The sequence below is a fragment of the Pelodiscus sinensis genome, chromosome 6 (assembly GCF_052426305.1).
Source record: "Pelodiscus sinensis isolate ZL-2025 chromosome 6, ASM5242630v1, whole genome shotgun sequence".
NCBI lineage: Eukaryota > Metazoa > Chordata > Testudines > Trionychidae > Pelodiscus > Pelodiscus sinensis.
Genome location: NC_143057.1, coordinates 131,467,057 through 131,490,081, shown reverse-complemented (window position 1 = coordinate 131,490,081; position 23,025 = coordinate 131,467,057). Strand labels below are relative to the sequence as shown.

Below are 23,025 nucleotides of genomic sequence, written 5' to 3'. Positions count from 1 at the left end.
CGCTCGCCGGTTGTCCCCGCAAACCGCTCTGCTGTCTGCCTGCGCTCGCCGGTTGTCCCCGCAAACCGCTCTGCTGTCTGCCTGCACTTGTCGGTTGTCCCCGCAAACCGCTCTGCTGTCTGCATGCACTTGTCGGGTGTCCCCGCAAACCGCTCTGCTGGCCGCCTGCGCTTGCCGGTTGTCCCCGCAAACCGCTCTGCTGGCCGCCTGCACTTGTCGGTTGTCCCCGCAAACCACTCTGCTGGCCGCCTGCACTTGTCGGTTGTCCCCGCAAACCACTCTGCTGGCCGCCTGCACTTGTCGGTTGTCCCCGCAAACCGCTCTGCTATCTGCCTGCGCTTTCCGGTTGTCCCCGCAAACCACTCTGCTGGCCGCCTGCACTTGCCGGTTGTCCCCACAAGCTGCTCTGCTGTCCGCCTGCACTTGCCGGTTGTCCCCGCAAACCGCTCTGCTGGCCGCCTGCACTTGCTGGTTGTCCCCACAAGCTGCTCTGCTGTCCGCCTGCACTTGCCGGTTGTCCCCGCAAACCGCTCTGCTGTCTGCCTGCACTTGCCGGTTGTCCCCGCAAACCACTCTGCTGGCCGCCTGCACTTGCCGGTTGTCCCCGCAAACCGCTCTGCTGGCTGCCTGCACTTGTCGGTTGTCCCCGCAAACCGCTCTGCTGGCTGCCTGCACTTGTCGGTTGTCCCCGCAAACCGCTCTGCTGTCCGCCTGCGCTTGCCGGTTGTCCCCGCAAACCGCTCTGCTGTCCGCCTGCGCTTGTCGGTTGTCCCCGCAAACCGCTCTGCTGTCCGCCTGCGCTTGCCGGTTGTCCCCGCAAACCGCTCTGCTGTCCGCCTGCACTTGTCGGTTGTCCCCGCAAATGGCTCTGCTGTCTGCCTGCACTTGTCGGTTGTCCCCGCAAGCCGCTCTGCTGGCCGCCTGCACTTGTCGGTTGTCCCCGCAAGCTGCTCTGCTGGCCGCCTGCACTTGTCGGTTGTCCCCGCAAGCTGCTCTGCTAATACCTCAGTAGTATAGCACCTGGCTCCCCACAGCACCAGTGATTTCAGCTCTTCAGCAAGTTCAGCTCACAACAGAGGAGCCTCAGCGCTAGCGCTCCATTGGCCCACAGTGAAGTCAGCTCAGCAGCTTGCAACTAGACTCCTAGGCTGTATCTACATTGCCAAGATTTTGCTCAAAAGCAGGTGCTTTTGCGCAAAATCTGGCTGCCTGGCTACACTGGCCACGAGTACTTGCGCAAGAACACTGACGTTGTAATGTACAAAATCAGGGCTTCTTGCACAAATACTCTGACGCTCCCTCTCAGGGATAAGTCCTCTTGCGCAAGAGGCCAGTGTAGACAGGAAACATGAATTTCTTGCGCAAGAGAGAGTCTACACTGGCAAACCCCACTTCCTCAAATGAGCAGAGTGGGGAGAAAAAGGTTCCGTTCTTCACAGCTCAGACCGTGGAAAGGGGGTTTCAGGCAGGAACCTCCAACTGGCCCCACCCGGGTGGCGGGGGGTTTAGGCAAGTGTCCGTTTTGCCTTTCAGCGTTCCAAGGAAAGGCTGGTGCCGGCAGAAGAACACAAGTGACCCGGGCACCATTCTGAAGAAGCTGCTGTCACAACTGGGTGTGTCTGTGTGTTTTATGTTACATGTTGTTTATCTAATAGCTGGCTCTGATCTCTGGCCTGTCGACATCCCTGCAGTCAGTGTGTGGAAAGAGAGTCTCCGGGCCATGGCCCCAAGCTGGTCGACGCAAGAGCAGATGACACCAGCTGTTGCTTGTACTGGGAAAGGGGATTCGCCTGCTGCGGTCACATAACCACTGGTGGGTTGTCCCCAGAACCCCGTCCCAACTAAGCTGCCATTAGGGGCTGGAGACTCCAACCCTAGGATGGGAAATTGTAGAGGACCAAAAGCCCCCATACCTAGCAGTGCCTGCCTTCAGCGCCCACTGAAACAAGCCGTCGGTCTGCTTAGGGGCCCGGAATCCTCTCCCAAACATGGGGTGCTGCAGGTTGTGGGGTTCCCTGGCAGCAGGAGGGGACCTGGCACACTGACTACTCCCTTGGGCAACAATTGCAAGTATCAGGAAACTGCACTAATCCACCAGAGCAAGGGGGTCTCCAGGGCATCAGAGAACTGGACCCCCCCGACGGGATGAAAGAAACCCAGGGCAGTGACTGCGCAGTGTGTTCCACTGACCGTCATTCCTGGGCAGACCAAGGAAACCAGCAATGGAAAAGCACTGACCCGGTTGAATCACAGAACACTAGGACTGGCAGGGACCTCAAGAGTCAACGAGTCCAGTCCCCTGCCCCATGGCAGGACCAAATACTGTCTAGACCATCCCTGAGAGACATTTATCTAACCTGCTCTTAAATATCTCCAGTGATGGGGATTCCACAACCTCCCTGGGCAATTTATTCCAGTGTTTAACCACCCTGACTGTTAGGAACTTTTTCCTAATGTCCAACCTCCCCTGCTGCAGTTTAAGCCCATTGCTTCTTGTTCTATCACAGAGGCCAAGATGAACAAGTTTTCTCCCTCCTCCGTATGACACCCTTTTAGATACCTGAAAACGGCTCTCATGTCCCCCCTTAATCTTCTCTTTTCTAAACTAAACAAACCCAATTCCTTCAGCCTTCCTTCATAGGCCACGTTCTCTAGACCTTTAATCATTCTTGTTGCTCTTCTCTGGACCCTCTCCAATTTCTCCACATCTTTCTTGAAATGCAGTGCCCAGAACTGGACACAATACTCCAATTGGGGCCTAACCAGCGCAGAGTAGAGCGGAAGAATGACTTCTCGTGTCTTGCTAATGCAGCCCAGAATCATGTTTGCTTTTTTTGCAACAGCATCACTCTGCTAACTCATATTCAGCTTGTGGTCCACTATGACCCCTAGATCCCTTTCTGCCGTACCCCTTCCCAGACAGTCGCTTCCCATCTGTATGTGTGAAACTGATTGTTCCTTCCTAAGTGGAGCACTTTGCATTTGTCCTTATTAAACTTCATCCTATTTATCTCAGACCATTTCTCCAATTTGTCCAGGTCATTTTGAATTATGACCCATCCTCCAGAGCAGTTGCAACCCCTCCCAGCTTGGGATCATCTGCAAACTTAATAAGCGTCCTCTCTATGCCAATATCTAAATTGTTGATGAAGATATTGAACAGAGCCGGACCCAAAACAGACCCCTGCGGAACCCCACTTGTTCTGCCTTTCCAGCAGGATTGTGAACCATTAATAACTACTCTCTGAGTACGGTTATCCAGCCAGTTATGCACCCACCTTATAGTAGCCCCATCTGAGTTGTATTTATCTAGTTTATTGATAAGAATATCATGCGAGACCGTATCAAACGCCTTACTAAAGTCTAGGTATATGACATCCACCGCTTCTCCCTTAGCCACAAGGCTCGTTACCCTATCAAAGAAAGCTATCAGATTAGTTTGACATGATTTGTTCTTTACAAATCCATGCTGGCTGTTCCCTATCACCTTGCCACTTTCCAAGTGTTTACAGATGGTTTCCTTAATTACTTGCTCCATTACCTTCCCTGGCACAGAAGTTAAACTGACTGGTCTGTGGTTTCCTGGGTTGTTCTTATTTCCCTTTTTATAAATGGGCACTAGATTTGCCCTTTTCCAGTCCTCTGGAATCTCTCCAGTCTCCCATGATTTTCCAAAGATGCTAGCTAGAGGCTCAGATCTCTCCTCTATCAGCTCCTTGAGTATTCTAGGATACATTTCATCAGGCCCTGGTGACTTGCAGGCATCTAACTTTTCTAGGTAATTTTTGACTCGTTCTTTTTTATTTTACCTTCTAAAAACTACCCCCTTCCCACTATTGAGTGGAGGCCCATGCAAATGTGGGGGAGCCGCGTGAGTGAGGACCGCCATGTCCCAGCAGGAGACGGACGTTTCCATGTGAAAGGCAAAGGACCCCCAAAGATGTAGGTTTGCTCCATTCACTGCGCAAAAGCCAACTGCTGCGTGTGCAGGGGGCGGTGGCTGTGGGAGAAGTCTTAGCCCGGCCGCAGGAGGAGATAAGAGCCTGTATTTCATGACTCAGCCCGTGAATGGATGTTGTTGCAAGATACCGAAGATGCAGGGTTGTGAATGTGAGCACTACGGGCCTGTATGGAGGGCGAACGACTTGGAGTTTAAACCCCGGTTGTATCCCAAGGTGACGCCCGTAACCTGGGCATAGCAATGAGGCGGCTAAGAAAACCGAATCCGTCCCACGTGACACTCACCCTTACAGCCGATTGGCTGGCGTGCAACATGAGGCTGCAGACATCACTCGGTCCTAGCGCCTGTCGCAGAGGCGGGAAGGCACGCAGCCGGTCGCCCTCTGCCACAGGCGTGCTGTGTGGAAAGGCCCACGTCACTGCGTGGTCACTGGAATCCAGCGGGCTGCAGCAGCGCGTCTAGTCACTTTGGTTGCTGGATGAAGAGAGCTATTGGCAGGGGACAGGAAGCTGCCTGCAAAGTCAACCCGGGGGCAGGCCAAGCCCAGCAGCTCTGAGTATTGCACCCCTGGGACAGTCCTAACGGCTTTAGCAAAGGCCTCAGTAAGCAGGGGAGTGTGACAAGGGGGGTTCTGCAGCCTTACTGGAAGGCCCAAAGCCGCCCTCTGCAGCCCGAGAGAAGATCAGCAAACAGCGTGAACCCCCCAAGCAACTGAGAAAGAAATGAAATGACTTAGTGACCACAAATGGGGCCAGGCAGAGTGTGGGCCGGCGACACTGCATCCCAGCTGAGGCCTGGCTGGGTGCCTGGGTCAGACACTAAGTCCTGGCTCCAGGAGGCTTGGTACCCGGGTACCCTCAGGTTGACTCCAGGCTCTTGGTCAGCTCTGGGCGTGTCACAGAGCACTGCAACCAGCGGCACAGAGAAGCCAGGTGCTCCTGTCCCTGCCCCAAAGCTGAGCCCTGTGGGTAGCCCAGAGGAGAGGGTAGCCTCTAGCACGGATGGGCAGCGCTGAGCAGTAACGAATACAGACCGTGTGCACACAAAGGCCTCGTGTAATGTCCCTGCTCCGTCTGTTTCGCTTCTCACGCGCCTAGCGGGGGCATGGCACACTCATGCCAAGCCTGTTCTGCTGCCCGCCCGCCTGCAGCGGCCCTAAGAGATGGGTGTGCTGCCCTGGGTACCACGACCGCCGGACCACGCACCAAAGGGTCTGGGCTTGACTATCAGGAGGTGTTTCGTTTGGGGTCCCACCTTGGGACAAGACAAAGAACATTCTCCCTTCCCCGCCCCCTCCTGCCCCAAGTTTTCATTCTTGTTTCTTCAAAGTGAGGTGCCTGGATTGGCTGGGGAGTCTAACGTCCTTTTTACAGACCACTTGGCAATTGCTGGGAGTCTCGGGCCCGCTCAAAGAGCTTTCCCAATGTGGCTGGTAGCATGAGCTAACTCTCGCAAGGCGCTTTGTAAAACAACTCAGCAGCCTTTCCCCAAGTGTCTCCTGGGGTCGTTGCCATCAGCCCGGCTGTACTTGCTGCAGGCTGCCATCCGGGGGGGTCTATCAGGGGGCTGTCAGGATCCAGGAGGCCCTGCGGGAGAGCATCCACCCTGGGGAGCCCTCAGAGCCTCCCCGGTCCTCCCCACTGGGGGCTCGTGCCCCATTCCTCCCTCACGTCCTTCCACTTACCCCTCCCTCGCCCCCCTTCCTGATGTCAAATAAAAGACACGTATGTTCAAAAATAGAAACTGGGTTTATTGAACAAAACTGGGGGGTTGAACCTCTGGGGAGACTGGGAAACGGAGGTGGGAGAGGGGAGGGGGAAACCTGGGAGGAGGGAGCTGGGAGGGGGAAGCCAGGGGAAGAAGGGGGAGGGGAAGCTCAGGGTCGGGGGTCTCACCGGACCAACCTGACTTTCATGCTAATCTGCTCCTGGGTTCGTATGTGGCCTTTGGTGGCCAGGCTGGCAGCTATCCTGCCACAGACGGCCGCGTTCCTCCGTCTAGTGCGGAGATTGTGGACATTGGGGGAATCCCCCCCAAACCTGAATAAGGTCCATGATCTCCACCCTGGACCAGGCAGGCGCCCGCCTTTTCCAGCCCCTGTGTGGCTCCTGGGAGCTGGCAGACTGCTCCTGGGGGGCGGTGGAGGGCTGGCTGCCAGTGGCTGGCTGGCTCATGTTTTGGGGCCACTGGGTCGGGGCCCCGGTGGCCACTGCTGGCTCTGGGCTGGCAGGCTTGGAGCTGGCACAGGCACTGTGGCCTGGGTCTACCCCTTTAATGGCTCTGGGGCTGGGGAGAGGAGAGGAAGTTTTCCTGGTTGTGCCCAGAGTGGCCACCAGGGCTCCCTGGGAAGGGCTGGGGGCCCCCTATTTCGAATGAAGTGTCTACACAGCGCTTAATTCCAAATAGCTATTTCATATTTGGTGTTACTCCTCGTAGAATGAGGTTCACCAAATTCGAAATAAGGGCTCCGCTATTTTGAATTAAATTTGTGCATGTAAAGTTAATCGTGGCTGTTATTGCGAAATAACTATGCAAGCGCCTACAGCAATTCCGTTCTTTCGACTTAGTCCTGCTTCTGCAACCCTCATTCTACGAAGAACAACGTCTCTTCCGAAACAGCTATTTCCAACTGAGGCGTGAGCAGACGCTCCACTGCTGCGATTTCGAAATAGCCCCTCGCCGGGGCCATTCTAAGTGATTCCTCCTTGGGCTGTAAAGCGAGGTAGCACGTCTACACTAGGGTAACCTGCCTCGGGCTAATTTGGAGGCTTCCCTGCAGTGGAGACGTGCTATTTCGGAGTAACTATTCTGGACTAGCTTCTTCTGGCGTTACTGTGCAGCGCAGACGTAGCCAAGCAAGACTGTCCATTGCCGTGTAACCCTGACGGGCCTTGGGGACTTGCCCCAAGACGTCAGAACACGTCCGTGTCAGAGCCGAGTGGGGCGAACGTTTGTCTTTCTTGCACGCGGGGCGCCGCCAGCTCCCTGCTGAATCGCCTGCCAGGAGACGCGGGTGTTCACGTGTCTGATTAGCCCTGGACGGGTGGTTAAAGTCCCCCCCAGGAGTAAAATCGGAACCGGTTCCCCTGGCTGCAGCCCTGGCAAATGGCCCTGCTGCCTGGGGGCCCAGACAATCCCGGCAGGGCGGGGCCGGAGCCGGGGCTGCAGAGCGTGGTCCTGGGGCTGCGGGGTCACCGGGCGCCGTCGCTCCTCGCGGATTCGCCCCCGCTCCATCATTTGACCCGGGTGAAAACGTTGGTGCCGACCCTGCGGGGAAGCGCAGCGCCTGGGTTAGTGCGTGCAGGGCCTGCGCCCGGGGCTGCCCTGACAGGGGAGGGGGAGGGGGAGGGCGTACAAGGGGCATGAGCCTGAAGCCTGATGCAACATCCCATCCCTCAGGCCCCCGGGCTGCTGCTGACCCCACTGTCTGGGCAACGCCCCCCCAGACTCCACCTCGCAGGGCCCTGGCACGGCCACGCAGGGCAGGCAGGGCCTGGCAGGCGCTGCCTCGGGGGGCCCAGCTACAGCCCAGGGAGGCAGCCTGGCTCCGGGCACCTGCATTGGCCCTGTGAGAGACCCACCAGCGCCTGGGGCCAGGCAGGGGCTCCACAGGCTGCACATCCCCTGGTGCTCAGCTGGGCGCGGGGGGCACCGAGCTGCCCACAGCCACCCGCTCACAGCTGCCTTGGTGCCCAGAGGAGGGTGCGGGGGGCAAACCAGGCAGCCTCCCTGCACCCGTCCTGGCTGCTCACACACTGGGTGCCAGCCGGGGTGGCAGGAGGGCTGGGCACATGCTGGCTGCCCAGGGAGGAGCTGGCTTGCAGCAGGCCCCTGCCCAGCCTGGGCTCAGCTGGCGCGAGTCGGCGTCCCCATTGATGGCTGGGGCAGAGGCGCAGAGCGTTTGGTTCGGGAGCACGTGGGAGGCAGGGCGGGAACCCAGAGCCACCGGGCCACACGACGCCCGGGCTGAGTTCACCGCCACGGGATTCGGAGCCAAGCGCAAAGCCCTGCAGCTGGGAGCGGAAAGTCCCAGGCCCGGCCACGCCGGGGCCACACTGGGGGGGCTGGAGCCAGCTGGGTGCACGGGGCACACACTGAGCACGTGCCCACAGTGTGAGGCGGCCGGGGAAAGGCCGCACGGTGCAGGGCGGCGTGAACTGGGGCCGTGTGCGGCTCGGGGGGGGGTCTCGCTCGCCTCAGGCTGGGAAGGCCTCGGCTGGGCCTTGGGGCCAGTGGTGGGGCTGCCTTTCGGGGACATGGTGGAGACGTTGGAGGGGGCAGAGGGGAGCAGCCAAGCCGCTCAGAGGCTCAGAGAGCCCAGCCGGAGGAAGGGGGAAGAGCCAGGCCTGTTCTGCCTGGAGCCGAGAAGCGCGAGGGGGCCTGATGGGCACTTGCAGGGCTGGGAAGGGCCGTGCGGGGGCCGGAGCTGCGAGGGGGGCAGAGGCTGTGAGGGGGCCGTGAGGGGGGCAGGGGCCGTGAGGGGGCTGGAGCTGCGAGGGGGGCAGGGGCTGTGAGGGGGCAGGGGCCGTGAGGGGGCCGGAGCTGCAAGGGGGGCAGGGGCTGTGAGGGGGCCGTGAGGGGGCAGGGGCCGTGAGGGGGCCGTGAGGGGGCAGGGGCCGTGAGGGGGGCAGGGGCCGTGAGGGGGCCGTGAGGGGGCAGGGGCCGTGAGGGGGCCGTGAGGGGGGCAGGGGCTGTGAGGGGGCCATGAGGGGGCAGGGGCCGTGAGGGGGCCGGAGCTGCAAGGGGGGCAGGGGCTGTGAGGGGGCCGTGAGGGGGCCGTGAGGGGGCAGGGGCCGTGAGGGGGGCAGGGGCCGTGAGGGGGCCGTGAGGGGGCAGGGGCCGTGAGGGGGCCGTGAGGGGGGCAGGGGCCGTGAGGGGGCTGGAGCTGCGAGGGGGGCAGGGGCTGTGAGGGGGCCATGAGGGGGGCAGGGGCCGTGAGGGGGCCGGAGCTGCAAGGGGGGCAGGGGCTGTGAGGGGGCCGTGAGGGGGCTGTGAGGGGGCCGTGAGGGGGGCAGGGGCTGTGAGGGGGCCGTGAAGGGGGCAGGGGCCGTGAGGGGGCCATTCTCCACGGCCACTGGAGCTGGGACAAGCCTCATGAGGCTCAAACTGCAGCAAGGGGCGTTTGCCAGGAGCCGGGAACAGGTCTCTAGGGCTTGGGTAGCTCCGTGCTGCCAGGGCTCCCCAGCTGGCCACTCTCAGCTCGTGTGGGGCTCCCCGGCCGCCTGGCGGGACGGAGCAGGTGGCGTCTCGAGGTCCCTTCCAGCCCCAGTCTCTCAGCCTGGCCCGGGGACTGTCGCAGCGGCAGCCGCCCCGGGCAGAGGCCTGGCCCCGTGTCAGCGCGTCCTGTGCCAGACCCACTGCCTCGTGCTCCAAGCGCTCACAGGAGCCCAGGACTGGGGGGACTTGGCTGGCGTCTCCCGGGCAGGCCGCGCTCGCTGCAGGGGACGCCGGGCTGCTGCCTGTGTCCTCGCCACGGCCCCTTCCCCGCCCAGCGCCCGAGTCTCTCCATGCGCGGGTGGGGAGCCCGGCCTGCGGCCCACACTGCCCCCGGGTCCCCGCCACTCACGTGGTCGCTTTCCAGTTGTCCGCTGCGAACTCAGCCTTCTCGCGCAGCAGCCACATGGTCTGCAGGGATTCCTGCTTGTCCTCATCCATGAAGCACTGGCCCGTGAAGACGGTCGTGGAGTCTGCCGGAAACATGCCAGAGTCAAGCCCAGGGCAGCGACACGGCGTGAATTCTCCTACCCCCGGGTCCGGACGCTGCCGCGAGCGTCACTCTGCTGCTCCTCTCACCAGCCCGGCCGGGAGGGGGGTCTGGCCAGGGGGCCCGCCCAGAAGGGAAGTGACCAGCCAAGGCCAGGATGGGCCCCAGCTCTGGCCTCACCCATGTGGGCTACACAGAGCGTCTCCGGAGACGCGCCCTGGGGCACCCTGGCCCCAGGGTTTCACCTCCCCATGCCCCAGACCCACCGGGAGCAGGGCTGGCTGCTGCCCCCACTGGGCCCCTCGTGCTGTGGGCAGGAGACCGGCCAGAGGGACCTTTGGCCCGACGCAGCCCAGCTGTTCTGCTGCTCTCGGGGAGGGGCTTGGCGTAAAGCTTCCTTGTCGCTCTGTGTTTCTGCTGGAGACGGCGGGTCCCAGGCACGGGCCTGGCCTGGGAGCGCTCGGGAAGCTCAGTGCTGGTCCCTAGTGTCGGGAACGTTCCCACAGCCTGGGCTGGCCCGGGGAAGGGGCCGTGTCCCGCACACAGCGAGTCACCTGGGCCCAGCAACACCCCCGGGGCTGGCAAAGGGACCTGGCTGGGGCCGCTGCCCTGGCCGGGGGATTCGCCAGCCTGGCTCCAGCACCAGAGGCTGGGGGGGAGATTCCCACCCTCCCACCGCACAGCGACCAAGCTGCAGCTCAGCCCTGGTGCAGGGCGCTGGGGGGGCAGGTGGCTCATTGTGGTCAGGCAGGTGATATGAGTTCCCAGCAGCCTCACTGCCACTGCTCAGCCCAGGCTGGGGGGGGCACCAAGAGCCCCAAGAGGACCAGGAGCCGCCGGGCGCGTCGGAGCAGGGAGCCGGGAAGGAGCCGCCGGGCGCGTAGGAGCAGGGGCCAGGAGGGAGCCGCTGGGCGCGTAGGAGCAGGGGCCAGGAGGGAGCCGCCGGGCGCGTAGGAGCAGGGGCCAGGAGGGAGCCGCTGGGCGCGTAGGAGCAGGGGCCAGGAGGGAGCCGCTGGGCGCGTAGGAGCAGGGGCCAGGAGGGAGCCGCTGGGCGCGTAGGAGCAGGGGCCAGGAGGGAGCCGCTGGGCGCGTAGGAGCAGGGGCCAGGAGGGAGCCGCTGGGCGCGTAGGAGCAGGGGCCAGGAGGGAGCCGCTGGGCGCGTAGGAGCAGGGGCCAGGAGGGAGCCGCTGGGCGCGTAGGAGAAGGGGGCTCAGAAGGAGGTCATGGGGCGCGTAGGAGGAGGAGCTGGGAGGGAGCCGCCGGCTGCGTAGGAGCAGGGGCCGGGAGGGAGCCGCCGGGTGCGTAGGAGAAGGGGGCCGGGAGGGAGGCCGTGGGGCACGTAGGAGCAGGGGCCGGGTGGGAGCCGCTGGCTGCATAGGAGCAGGGGCCGGGAGGGAGCCGCTGGGTGCGTAGGAGAAGGGGGCCGGGAGGGAGGCCGTGGGGCACGTAGGAGCAGGGGCCAGGAGGGAGCCGCCGGGCGCGTAGGAGCAGGGTCCAGGAGGGAGCCGCCGGACGCGTAGGAGCAGGGGCCAGGAGGGAGCCGCCGGGCGCGTAGGAGCAGGAGCTGGAAGGGAGCCACCAGGCGCGTAGGAGCAGGGGCCGGGAGGGAGCCGCCGGGCGTGTAGGAGCAGGGGCCAAGAGGGAGCCGCCGGGCGCGTAGGAGAAGGGGGCCAGGAGGGAGCCGCTGGGTGTGTAGGAGAAGGGGGCCGGGAGGGAGCCGCCGGGCGCGTAGGAGCAGGGGCCAAGAGGGAGCCGCCGGGCACGTAGGAGCAGGGACCGGAAGGGAGCCGCCGGGCGCGTAGGAGCAGGGTCCAGGAGGGAGCCACCGGGCACGTAGGAGCAGGGGCCAGGAGGGAGCCGCTGGGCGCGTAGGAGCAGGAGCTGGAAGGGAGCCGCCAGGCGCGTAGGAGCAGGGGCCGGGAGGGAGCCGCCGGGCGTGTAGGAGCAGGGGCCAAGAGGGAGCCGCCGGGCGCGTAGGAGAAGGGGGCCGGGAGGGAGCCGCCGGGTGTGTAGGAGAAGGGGGCCGGGAGGGAGCCGCCGGGCGTGTAGGAGCAGGGGCCAAGAGGGAGCCGCCGGGCGCGTAGGAGAAGGGGGCCGGGAGGGAGCCGCCGGGCGCGTAGGAGCAGGGGCCAAGAGGGAGCCGCCGGGCGCGTAGGAGCAGGGGCCGGAAGGGAGCCGCCGGGCGCGGAGGAGCAGGGGCCGGAAGGGAGCCGCCGGGCGCGTAGGAGCAGGGGGCCGAGAGGGAGCCGCCGGGCGCGTAGGAGCAGGGGGCTGGGAGGGAGCCGCCGGGCGCATAGGAGCAGGGGCCAAGAGGGAGCCGCCGGGCGCGTAGGAGCAGGGGGCCAAGAGGGAGCCGCCGGGCGCGTAGGAGCAGGGGGCTGGGAGGGAGCCGCCGGGCGCATAGGAGCAGGGGCCAGGAGGTTGCCGCCGGGTGCGTAGGAGAAGGGGGCCGGGAGGGAGCCGCCGGGTGCGTAGGAGAAGGGGGCCGGGAGGGAGCCGCCGGGCGCATAGGAGCAGGGGCCAGGAGGTTGCCGCCGGGCGCGTAGGAGAAGGGGTCGGGAGGGAGGCCGTGGGGCACGTAGGAGCAGGAGATGGTGCCCGGCAAAGGGGCAGCACAAGACAGGGGTAGAGGCAGGAGAGGCTGGGGGAGCAGTGAGCGGCAGGGCTAGACCCGGCCCCAGGAGGAGCTAGGAGGAAGCCGAGTCCCCCCCTTCCCTGGCTTTGGGGCCCATGAGGCTTCGTACCTGAGAAGCTGTCCCAGTTGACGGTGAAGCCGAAGGTCGCCTGCTCTGCGCTGGCTTTGTTCTGGGAGCCGTTGAGCCGGGCAAGTTCGATGGGTTTCTCTGTGCTGGACACGGCCGTTTGGTACTCGCCAGAGAAGCTGCCGTCCGCCTCCACGTTCCCGATCCACATCTTGGAGCCCAGGTCGTTCAGCCAGCACCCGGTCAGGCAGCACTGGAAGGGAGGAGGTGCCCAGTGGGACGAGAGGAGGCGGCACCCCGCAGCACACGGCCACGCGCCTGAGAGCCGCGAGCGCCAGACCGAGGTGGGGTTCCTGGGTAGCTCCAAGTCTCACAAGGGACTCAGCCTCAGGGGTTCGGGCCTCGTGACGGCTGAACACCTGGTACGGGGGATGCCGCGAACCCCGGCCCCAGATCTGGTCTGGACTCAACTAAGTCCCTGCTAGCGCCAGTCCTGCCAGACACGGACCATTCCCCAATGCCGCTAGCCCCGCTCACGCCCTCCTGCACCTCTAGCGTGGAAACAGCAGGTGGCCTGGTGCCCCGGAGACCGACCGGCAGACACAGTCGTGAGCCTTGTGGGCACAGCCCTGCGGGGAGGCGCCCCCCCGCTCAGGACACCAGACGGATGGGGGCTCTAGGTGCCGCAGGCTCCTTATCTTTAACGGTGCAGGCGAACCGGGCGGCTCCTCTGAGACATTCCAATGTAAAGTGATTGCTGCCGACTTCCCTGCTCCCGCTGCCGTGCTCACCCAGTGTCATCTGAATCACGGCCTTCGCTGTTCCACACCCGGTGAGCGCGCGCTGCCGGAATCACGGCCGGCCCGGTGAGCGCGTGCTGCCGGAATCACGGCCGGCCCAACTAGCACGCGCTGCCGGAATCACGGCTGGCCCAACTAGCGCGCGCTGCCGGAATCACGGCCGGCCCGGTGAGCACGCGCTGCCGGAATCACGGCCGGCCCAACTAGCGCGCGCTGCCGGAATCACGGCTGGCCCAACTAGCGCGCGCTGCTGGAATCACGGCCGGCCCGGTGAGCACGCGCTGCCGGAATCACGGCCGGCCCGGTGAGCGCGCACTGCCGGAATCACGGCCGGCCCAACTAGCGCGCGCTGCCGGAATCACGGCCGGCCCAACTAGCGCGCTCTGCCGGAATCACGGCCGGCCCAACTAGCGCGCTGCCGGAATCACGGCCGGCCCAACTAGCGCGCGCTGCCGGAATCACGGCCGGCCCAACTAGCGCGCTGCCGGAATCACGGCCGGCCCAACTAGCACGCACTGCCGGAATCACGGCCGGCCCAACTAGCGCGCTGCCGGAATAACGGCCGGCCCGGTGAGCGCGCGCTGCCAGAATCACGGCCGGCCCGGTGAGCGCGCGCTGCCGGAATCACGGCCGGCCCGGTGAGCGCGCGCTGCCAGAATCACGGCCGGCCCGGTGAGCGCGCGCTGCCGGAATCACGACCGGCCCGGTGAGCGCGCGCTGCCGGAATCACGGCCGGCCCAACTAGCGCGCTGCCGGAATAACGGCCGGCCCGGTGAGCGCGCGCTGCCGGAATCACGGCCGGCCCAACTAGCGCGCGCTGCCGGAATCACGGCCGGCCCAACTAGCGCGCTGCCGGAATAACGGCCAGCCCGGTGAGCGCGCGCTGCCGGAATCACGGCCGGCACGGTGAGCGCGCGCTGCCAGAATCACGGCCGGCCCGGTGAGCGCGCGCTGCCGGAATCACGGCCGGCCCGGTGAGCGCGCGCTGCCGGAATCACGGCCGGCCCGGTGAGCGCGCGCTGCCGGAATCACGGCCGGCCCAACTAGCGCACGCTGCCGGAATCACGGCCAGCCCGGTGAGCGCGCGCTGCCGGAATCACGGCCGGCCCAACTAGCGCGCTGCCGGAATAACGGCCAGCCCGGTGAGCGCGCGCTGCCGGAATCACAGCCGGCCAGGTGAGCGCGCTCTGCCGGAATCACAGCCGGCCCAACTAGCGCGCGCGCTGCCAGAATCACGGCCGGCCCGGTGAGCGCGCGCTGCCGGAATCAAGGCCGGCCCGGTGAGCGCGCGCTGCCAGAATCACGGCCGGCCCGGTGAGCGCGCGCTGCCGGAATCACGGCCGGCCCGGTGAGCGCGCGCTGCCGGAATCACGGCCGGCCCAACTGGCGCGCTGCCGGAATAACGGCCGGCCCGGTGAGCGCGCGCTGCCGGAATCACGGCCGGCCCAACTAGCGCGCGCTGCCGGAATCACGGCCGGCCCGGTGAGCCCGCGCTGCCGGAATCACGGCCGGCCCAACTAGCGCGCTGCCGGAATAACGGCCAGCCCGGTGAGCGCGCGCTGCCGGAATCACGGCCGGCCCGGTGAGCGCGCGCTGCCGGAATCACGGCCGGCCCGGTGAGCGCGCGCTGCCGGAATCACGGCCGGCCCGGTGAGCGCGCGCTGCCGGAATCACGGCCGGCCCGGTGAGCGCGCGCTGCCGGAATCACGGCCGGCCCAACTAGCGCGCTGCCGGAATAACGGCCAGCCCGGTGAGCGCGCGCTGCCGGAATCACAGCCGGCCAGGTGAGCGCGCTCTGCCGGAATCACAGCCGGCCCAACTAGCGCGCGCTCTGCCGGAATCACGGCCGGCCCAACTAGCGCGCGCTGCCGGAATCACGGCCGGCCCAACTAGCGCGCGCTGCCGGAATCACGGCCGGCCCAACTAGCGCGCACTGCCGGAATCACAGCCGGCCCAACTAGCGCGCTCTGCCGGAATCACGGCCGGCCCAACTAGCGCGCACTGCTGGAATCACAGCCGGCATAACTAGCGCGCACTGCTGGAATCACAGCCGGCCCAACTAGCGCGCACTGCCGGAATCTCAGCCGGCCCAACTAGCGCGCGCTGCCGGAATCACGGCCGGCCCAACTAGCGCGCGCTGCCGGAATCACAGCCGGCCAGGTGAGCGCGCTCTGCCGGAATCACAGCCGGCCCAACTAGCGCGCGCTCTGCCAGAATCACGGCCGGCCCAACTAGCGCGCGCTGCCGGAATCACGGCCGGCCCAACTAGCACGCGCTGCCGGAATCACGGCCGGCCCAACTAGCGCGCGCTGCCGGAATCACGGCCGGCCCAACTAGCGCGCACTGCCGGAATCACAGCCGGCCCAACTAGCGCGCTCTGCCGGAATCACGGCCGGCCCAACTAGCGCGCACTGCTGGAATCACAGCCGGCCCAACTAGCGCGCACTGCTGGAATCACAGCCGGCCCAACTAGCGCGCACTGCTGGAATCTCAGCCGGCCCAACTAGCGCGCACTGCCGGAATCACGGCCGGCCCAACTAGCGCACACTGCCGGAATCACGGCCGGCCCAACGAGCGCGCGCTGCCGGAATCACGGCCGGCCCGGTGAGCGCGCGCTGCCGGAATCACAGCCGGCCCGGTGAGCGTGCGCTGCCGGAATCACAGCCGGCCCAACTAGCGCGCACTGCCGGAATCACGGCCGGCCCAACTAGCGCGCTCTGCCGGAATCACGGCCGGCCCAACTAGCGCGCACTGCCGGAATCACAGCCGGCCCAACTAGCGCGCACTGCCGGAATCACAGCTGGCCCAACTAGCGCGCTCTGCCGGAATCACAGCCGGCCCAACTAGCGCGCACTGCCGGAATCACAGCCGGCCCAACTAGCGCGCACTGCCGGAATCACGGCCGGCCCAACTAGCGCGCTCTGCCGGAATCACGGCCAGCCCAACTAGCGCGCACTGCCGGAATCACAGCCGGCCCAACTAGCGCGCTCTGCCGGAATCACAGCCGGCCCAACTAGCGCGCACTGCCGGAATCACGGCCGGCCCGGTGAGCGTGCGCTGCCGGAATCACAGCCGGCCCAACTAGCGCGCACTGCCGGAATCGCGGCCGGCCCAACTAGCGCGCACTGCCGGAATCGCGGCCGGCCCAGCTAGCGCGCTCTGCCGGAATCACGGCCGGCCCAACTAGCGCGCTCTGCCGGAATCACGGCCGGCCCGGTGAGCGTGTGCTGCCGGAATCACGACTGGCCCGGTGAGCGCGTGCTGCCGGAATCACGGCCGGCCCAACTAGCGCGCGCTGCCGGAATCACGGCCGGCCCAACTACCGCGCTCTGTCGGAATCACGGCCGGCCCAACTAGCGCGGGCTGCCGGAATCACGGCCGGCCCGCTGAGCGTGCGCTGCCGGAATCACAGCCGGCCCAACTAGCGCGCACTGCCGGAATCACGGCCGGCCCAACTAGCGCGCACTGCCGGAATCACAGCCGGCCCAACTAGCGCGCACTGCCGGAATCACAGCCGGCCCAACTAGCGCGCACTGCCGGAATCACGGCCGGCCCAGTGAGCGCGCTCTGCCGGAATTACGGCCGGCCCAACTAGCGCGCTCTGCCGGAATCACGGCCACCTGGCTAGCGTGCTCTGCCGGAATCACGGCCGCCTGGCTAGCGCGCTCTGCCGGAATCACAGCCGGCCCAACTAGCGCGCTCTGCCGGAATCACAGCCGGCCCTGTGAGCGTGCGCTGCCGGAATCACAGCCGGCCCAACTAGCGCGCACTGCCGGAATCACGGCCGGCCCAACTACCGCGCTCTGCCGGAATCACGGCCGGCCCAACTACCGCGCTCTGCCGGAATCACGGCCGGCCCAACTAGCGTGCACTGCCGGAATCACGGCCGGCCCAACTAGCACGCTCTGCCAGAATCACGGCCGGCCCGGTGAGCGCGTGCTGCCGGAATCACGGCCGGCCCAACTAGCGCGCGCTGCCGGAATCACGGCCGGCCCAACGACCGCGCACTGCCGGAATCACGGCCGGCCCAACTAGCGCGCTCTGCCGGAATCATGGCCAGCCCAACTAGCGCGCTCTGCCGGAATCACAGCCGGCCCAACTAGCGCGCTCTGCCGGAATCACGGCCGGCCCGGTGAGCGCGTGCTGCCGGAATCACGGCCGGCCCGGTGAGCGCGTGCTGCTGGAATCACGGCCGGCCCAACTAGCGCGCGCTGCCGGAATCACGGCCGGCCCAACTAGCGCGCTCTGCCGGAATCACGGCCGGCCCAACTAGCGCGCTCTGCCGGAATCACGGCCGGCCCAACTAGGGCGCGCTGCAGGAATCACGGCCAGCCCAACTAGCGCGCTCTGCCGGAATCACGGCCGGCCCTGTGAGCGCGTGCTGCCGGAATCACGGCCGGCCCGGTGAGCGCGTGCTGCCGGAATCACGGCCGGCCCGGTGAGCGCGTGCTGCCGGAATCACGGCCGGCCCAACTAGCGCGCGCTGCCGGAATCACGGCCGGCCCAACTAGCGCGCTCTGCCGGAATCACGGCCGGCCCAACTAGCGCGCTCTGCCGGAATCACGGCCGGCCCAACTAGCGCGCACTGCCGGAATCACGGCCGGCCCAACTAGCGCGCTCTGCCGGAATCACGGCCGGCCAAAATAGCGCGCTCTGCCGGAATCACGGCCGGCCCAACTAGCGCGCTCTGCCGGAATCACAGCCGGCCCAACTAGCGCGCACTGCCGGAATCAGAGCCGGCCCAACTAGCGCGCACTGCCGGAATCACAGCCGGCCCAACTAGCGCGCGCTGCCGGAATCACGGCCTGCCCAACTAGCGCGCTCTGCCGGAATCACGGCCGGCCCAAGTAGCGCGCTCTGCCGGAATCACGGCCGGCCCAAGTAGCGCGCTCTGCCGGAATCACGGCCGGCCCAACTAGCGCGCTCTGCCGGAATCACGGCCGGCCCAACTAGCGCGCTCTGCCGGAATCACGGCCGGCCCAACTAGCGCGCGCTGCCGGAATCACGGCCGGCCCAACTAGCGCGCACTGCTGGAATCACGGCCTGCCCAACTAGCGCGCTCTGCCGGAATCACGGCCGCCTGGCTAGCGCGCGCTCTGCCGGAATCACGGCCGCCTGGCTAGCGCGCTCTGCCGGAATCACAGCCGGCCCAACTAGCGCGCTCTGCCGGAATCACGGCCGGCCCAACTAGCGCGCTCTGCCAGAATCACGGCCTGCCCAACTAGCGCGCTCTGCCGGAATCACAGCCGGCCCAACTAGCGCGCTGCCGGAATCACGGCCGCCTGGCTAGCGCGCACTGCTGGAATCACGGCCTGCCCAACTAGCGCGCTCTGCCGGAATCACGGCCGGCCCAACTAGCGCGCTCTGCCGGAATCACGGCCGGCCCAACTAGCGCGCGCTGCCGGAATCACGGCCGGCCCAACTAGCGCGCACTGCTGGAATCACGGCCTGCCCAACTAGCGCGCTCTGCCGGAATCACGGCCGCCTGGCTAGCGCGCGCTCTGCCGGAATCACGGCCGCCTGGCTAGCGCGCTCTGCCGGAATCACAGCCGGCCCAACTAGCGCGCTCTGCCGGAATCACGGCCGGCCCAACTAGCGCGCTCTGCCAGAATCACGGCCTGCCCAACTAGCGCGCTCTGCCGGAATCACAGCTGGCCCAACTAGCGCGCTGCCGGAATCACGGCCTGCCCAACTAGCGCGCTCTGCCGGAATCACAGACGGCCCAACTAGCGCGCTGCCGGAATCACAGCCGCCTGGCTAGCGTGCGGATTTCCCAGGTTCCAGGGTGGGCTGGAGCCAGGTCTGTGTTGGGTGGCGGAGAGGAGCCCTAGAGACTGACCAGGGTGACATGCCTGCAAACATGTACCCACAGCCCAGGGCTGCCCCGTTCCCCGCCAGGAGGAAATCAAGCTCCTTCGTCTATTGGCCCCAGGCTGGTGCCCCGTTGCCAGCCCTGGCCTCCCTCGGTGTCACTGCTGGCCCAGGCAGGGCCCGGGCTGTGCCCCTCGGCAGAGCTGCTGCCAGAGAGAACGGCCTTCGCGACCCACAGGACAGGCAGCCTCGCTGGGCCTGGCTGCATGGGAAAGGCCAGCCAGGCTCCCCACCGTCACAGCCCCTCACCGCCCCGACTGACCCCCCAACAGGGCATCCTGGGGCGGGCGGGGACGTGCCGGGGCTGGGCTCGTGGGTGCAGAGGAGGGGCCTTACCTTGCTGCTTGCCACTCGCCTCTGTGTCCGGGGGCTCTTGCCTGGCCGGGGCTCGGCTTCCTGCGCGGCTCGCTGCTCCGCGGTGTTCTCCCCTTTCTGGCAAAGCAGCTGCCGGAGCAGAGAGGAACCGCTGCAAACACGGCCGGCTGTGCCCGGACCCCGGCCGCTCCCCCAGCTCAGCCCATGCAATCTAGGGCCAGGAGGGACTTACCCCTCCCTCCCTGCCCCAGAGCCAGCGCCCGGCCCCCTCATCCCTCCCTGCCCCAGAGCCAGCACCCAGCCCCCTCATCCCTCGCCTGCCCCAGAGCCAGCACCCAGCCCCCTCATCCCTCGCCTGCCCCAGAGCCAGCACCCAGCCCCCTCATCCCTCGCCTGCCCCAGAGCCAGCGCCCAGCCCCCTCGGTCCCTCGCCCTGCCCCAGAGCCGGCACCCAGCCCCCTCATCCCTCACTCTGCCCCAGAGCCGGCGTCCGGCCCCCTCATCCCTCACCCTGCTCCAGAGCCGGCACCCGGCCCCCTCATCCTTTGCCTGCCCCAGAGCCGGCGCCCGGCCCCCTCATCCCTCGCCTGCCCCAGAGCCGGCGCCCGGCCCCCTCATCCCTCGCCTGCCCCAGAGCCGGCGCCCGGCCCCCTCATCCCTCGCCTGCCCCAGAGCCTGTGCCCGGCCCCCTCGGTTCCTCGCCCTGCCCCAGAGCCAGCGCCCAGCCCCCTCGGTCCCTCGCCCTGCCCCAGAGCCAGCGCCCAGCCCCCTCAGGCCCTCGCCTGCCCCAGAGTCAGCACCCAGCCCCCTTGGCCCAGGCCCCTGAGACAAACCTTCTGCCCTGAGAAAGCCCCCAGGGATGCCAGCCCAAGAGCCAGCGGGAAGCTGATTTTCCTCATCATCTCCGTGGCAGAAGGGAACACCAGGTGTCAGACGAGTCTCTGTCTGCGTCAAGCGGCTTTTATAGCTCCCAGCCCAACAGCTGAGGGGAATTCCGTGAGCTTTGTACCAGAGCCAAAGCTGAGCTATGGGACAGGGCGTTCCATCCCCCGTCTGCTGCTTCCCCATCAGAGCCAATTTCTCAGAAACCAGCAGCGTGAGGGGAAATTGAAATTGAAAGGGAAAGAGAAAGGGAAGGGAAAGGGCGTGTGGCTGGTGATGCTGGGGACTTTCGTCATTTCCAGCCATGTGCAGAATATTGCCCCAATGTCACGTTGTTGGATTGTGAGGGGAGCAGCCGGGTCACTGCTGCATCCATGGGGGGGGTTCGCCCCAAAAGTTGGTACAAAGGGGCCATGTGGGGTGTCAAACAAAAGCTTACTGTCTTCTGATTCTGTATCTGCTCTTCATAGATCTGTATAATGTCTGGGGGTGGAGTTAGGAATATAGACTCTGTATGGAGACTGGAAGTTTCTCTGGGTATGTCTACACTACAAAGTTAGTTCGAACTAACGGACGTTAGTTTGAATTAACTTTGATAGGCGCTTGTGACGGGGCGGAGGCGCCCCGCACTCCAGTCCCGCCGGCGGCTGCTAGCGGCGTCGGGCGCACCACGTGGCGCGGGCCGACTGACACAGGGACTGGCCTACAGGCTATGCGACAACTGTTCCCATGCGGCTGCACCGGCCGAACACCCATGCACCGCCGGCCGGCTGGGCGCCGACGCGGGGAGGAGCAACGCCAGACCGGAAGCAGGACCACGCCGGAAGGGGCGGGACCCCACGGTCCAGGAGTCGGCGCGGGGATTTAAACCCCCGGAGATGCCGCAGAGGGAAGGAGGGATGCGGACGTGACCTCTCGCCGAGGCCTGATAGCAGATGGAACCCAAGACGAAGAGGTGAGCCTGGAGGCAAGGGGATTTGACCGCGGAGAGAGGAAGTAGCCCAGGGCAGGCAAAGGGAGCCAGTGGGCTGGCGAGTTACGGCGGATTGCCCCGCCAGCCGGACCGGACAGCAGAAGCGTCCGTGTCCTTAGGGCTCTGGGCTGGGGTCCGTGAGAGGGGGCGGGCCCAGACCCCCCCTCTCCCCGCGGTCGACGAGAGACCTGTTTACAGCGCTACACATGCAAACCGCTAGTTCGAACTTAATTGGAACTAGCGGAGCGCTTAATTCGAACTAGGTAACCCTCATTCCACGAGGACTAACGCCTAGTTCGAATTAGTGGGAGGCTAGCCCTCCCCAGCTTGCCCTCGTGGCCAGTCTGGGCACCACCAGGGAAACTCTATTGCCCCCCTCCTGTCCCCGGAGCCCTTAAAGGGGAACGGGCTGGCTACGGTGCCATGCCAGGTGCAAGCCTGCCAGCACCCAGCCAGCAGACCCTGCACCTGGCACGGCTAGAGCCACCCACCCGCTGCCCCCCAGCCCTCCCCCTCTTCCCGGGACCAGGCTGGCGGCTCCCAGGAGCCTGCCCGGGGCCACAAGAGGCGGGCACCCACCTGGTCTAGTGCGGACATCGTGGACCTTATCCATGACCTCCGCACTAGGCACAGGAAAGTGGCCTTCTGTGACGGCGCGTTGGGGGTTCCCCGTCTCCTGCACCCCGAAATGGCACAAACAGACTGCACCAGCCGGTGGAATTGAGGGTGGCTTATTGCTCCTCCAGCACAGCGCAGCACAGATGTAATCTGGTTACAGGAACTGGGGCTAAGAGGCCTCAGTGCCCCTCCTTGAGATAGGGGAGTCCCAGCCCCCTCCCCAGCTCCTTATTCCCTGCCTTCCAGCCAGGAACTAACTAACCTTCCTCCAGCCCTGCCCCCCAGCCAGGGCAGCATCCACCTTCCTTTGTTCCTCTCCATGGGGGGTGTCTGGCCACTGGTTCAACAAGTTTGGCATTACCTTGGCCTAGTGAGGCTTTCCCTGCTGGGTCTTGCTCCAGACAGCAGGGGTCACCACAGCCCAGCAAGTACCCCCACTACGTCACAGTTCTCCCCCCTCCGAGAGCGAACTGAGCAGGGTCACTCCGCTCGTGACCTGGGGAAGTTCGGGCCCCTCGCTACGGGACAGCGCGTCGGCGATGATGTTGGCGCTCCCCTTGACGTGGATCACTTCCATGTCGTAGTCCTGCAGGAGCAGGCTCCACCGTAGCAGCTTGGCGTTCGTCCCTTTCATCTGGTGCAGCCAGGTCAGGGGGCAGTGGTCGGTGAACACCGTGAAACGCCAGCCAAACAGGTACGGCTGCAGCTTTTGCAGGGCCCACACCATGGCCAGGCGTCCGTCTCTACGGTCGCGTAGCTCCGCTCCCGGGGCAGCAGCTTCCTGCTCAGGTACACGATGGGGTGACGTTCCCCTTTCTCGTCCGCCTGCATCAGCACCGCCCCCAGCCCAGTGTCCGAGGCGTCAGTAAACACGATAAAGGGCTTGTCGAAGTCTGGGTTTACCAACACTGGGGCCTTGGCCAGGGCTCCCTTCAGTGCACAGAGAGCCCTCTGGCACTGCTCCGTCCAGACCACCCTGTCGGGCCTCCCCTTCCTGCACAGCTCTGTGATCGGGGCAGCGATGGAGCTGAAGTTGGGCACAAACCTCCGGTAGTACCCCGCCATCCCAATGAAAGCCTGGACCTGCTTCTTGGTCTGGGGCACAGGCCAGTCCCGGATGGCCTCCACTTTGGCCGGCTCTGGCTTCAAGCAGCCGCTCCCCACCTTATGGCCCAGGTAGGACACTTCGGCCATTCCAA

General features: G+C 65.7%; 1 protein-coding gene across 1 annotated transcript; it reads right to left on the bottom strand.

The window, feature by feature from the left end:
- Positions 1 to 7,063: 7,063 nt before the first annotated feature.
- Positions 7,064 to 20,417, bottom strand: LOC106732072 (avidin-like). The gene is made up of 5 exons (XM_075917091.2): positions 20,187 to 20,417; positions 19,375 to 19,482; positions 12,410 to 12,620; positions 9,528 to 9,648; positions 7,064 to 7,228 (listed from the first exon to the last, which is right to left on the bottom strand). The coding sequence occupies exons 1-5, from the start codon at positions 20,253 to 20,255 to the stop codon at positions 7,195 to 7,197; spliced, it is 543 nt and encodes a 180-aa protein (XP_075773206.2). The 5' UTR covers positions 20,256 to 20,417; the 3' UTR covers positions 7,064 to 7,194.
- Between the last annotated feature and the right edge of the window lie 2,608 nt (positions 20,418 to 23,025).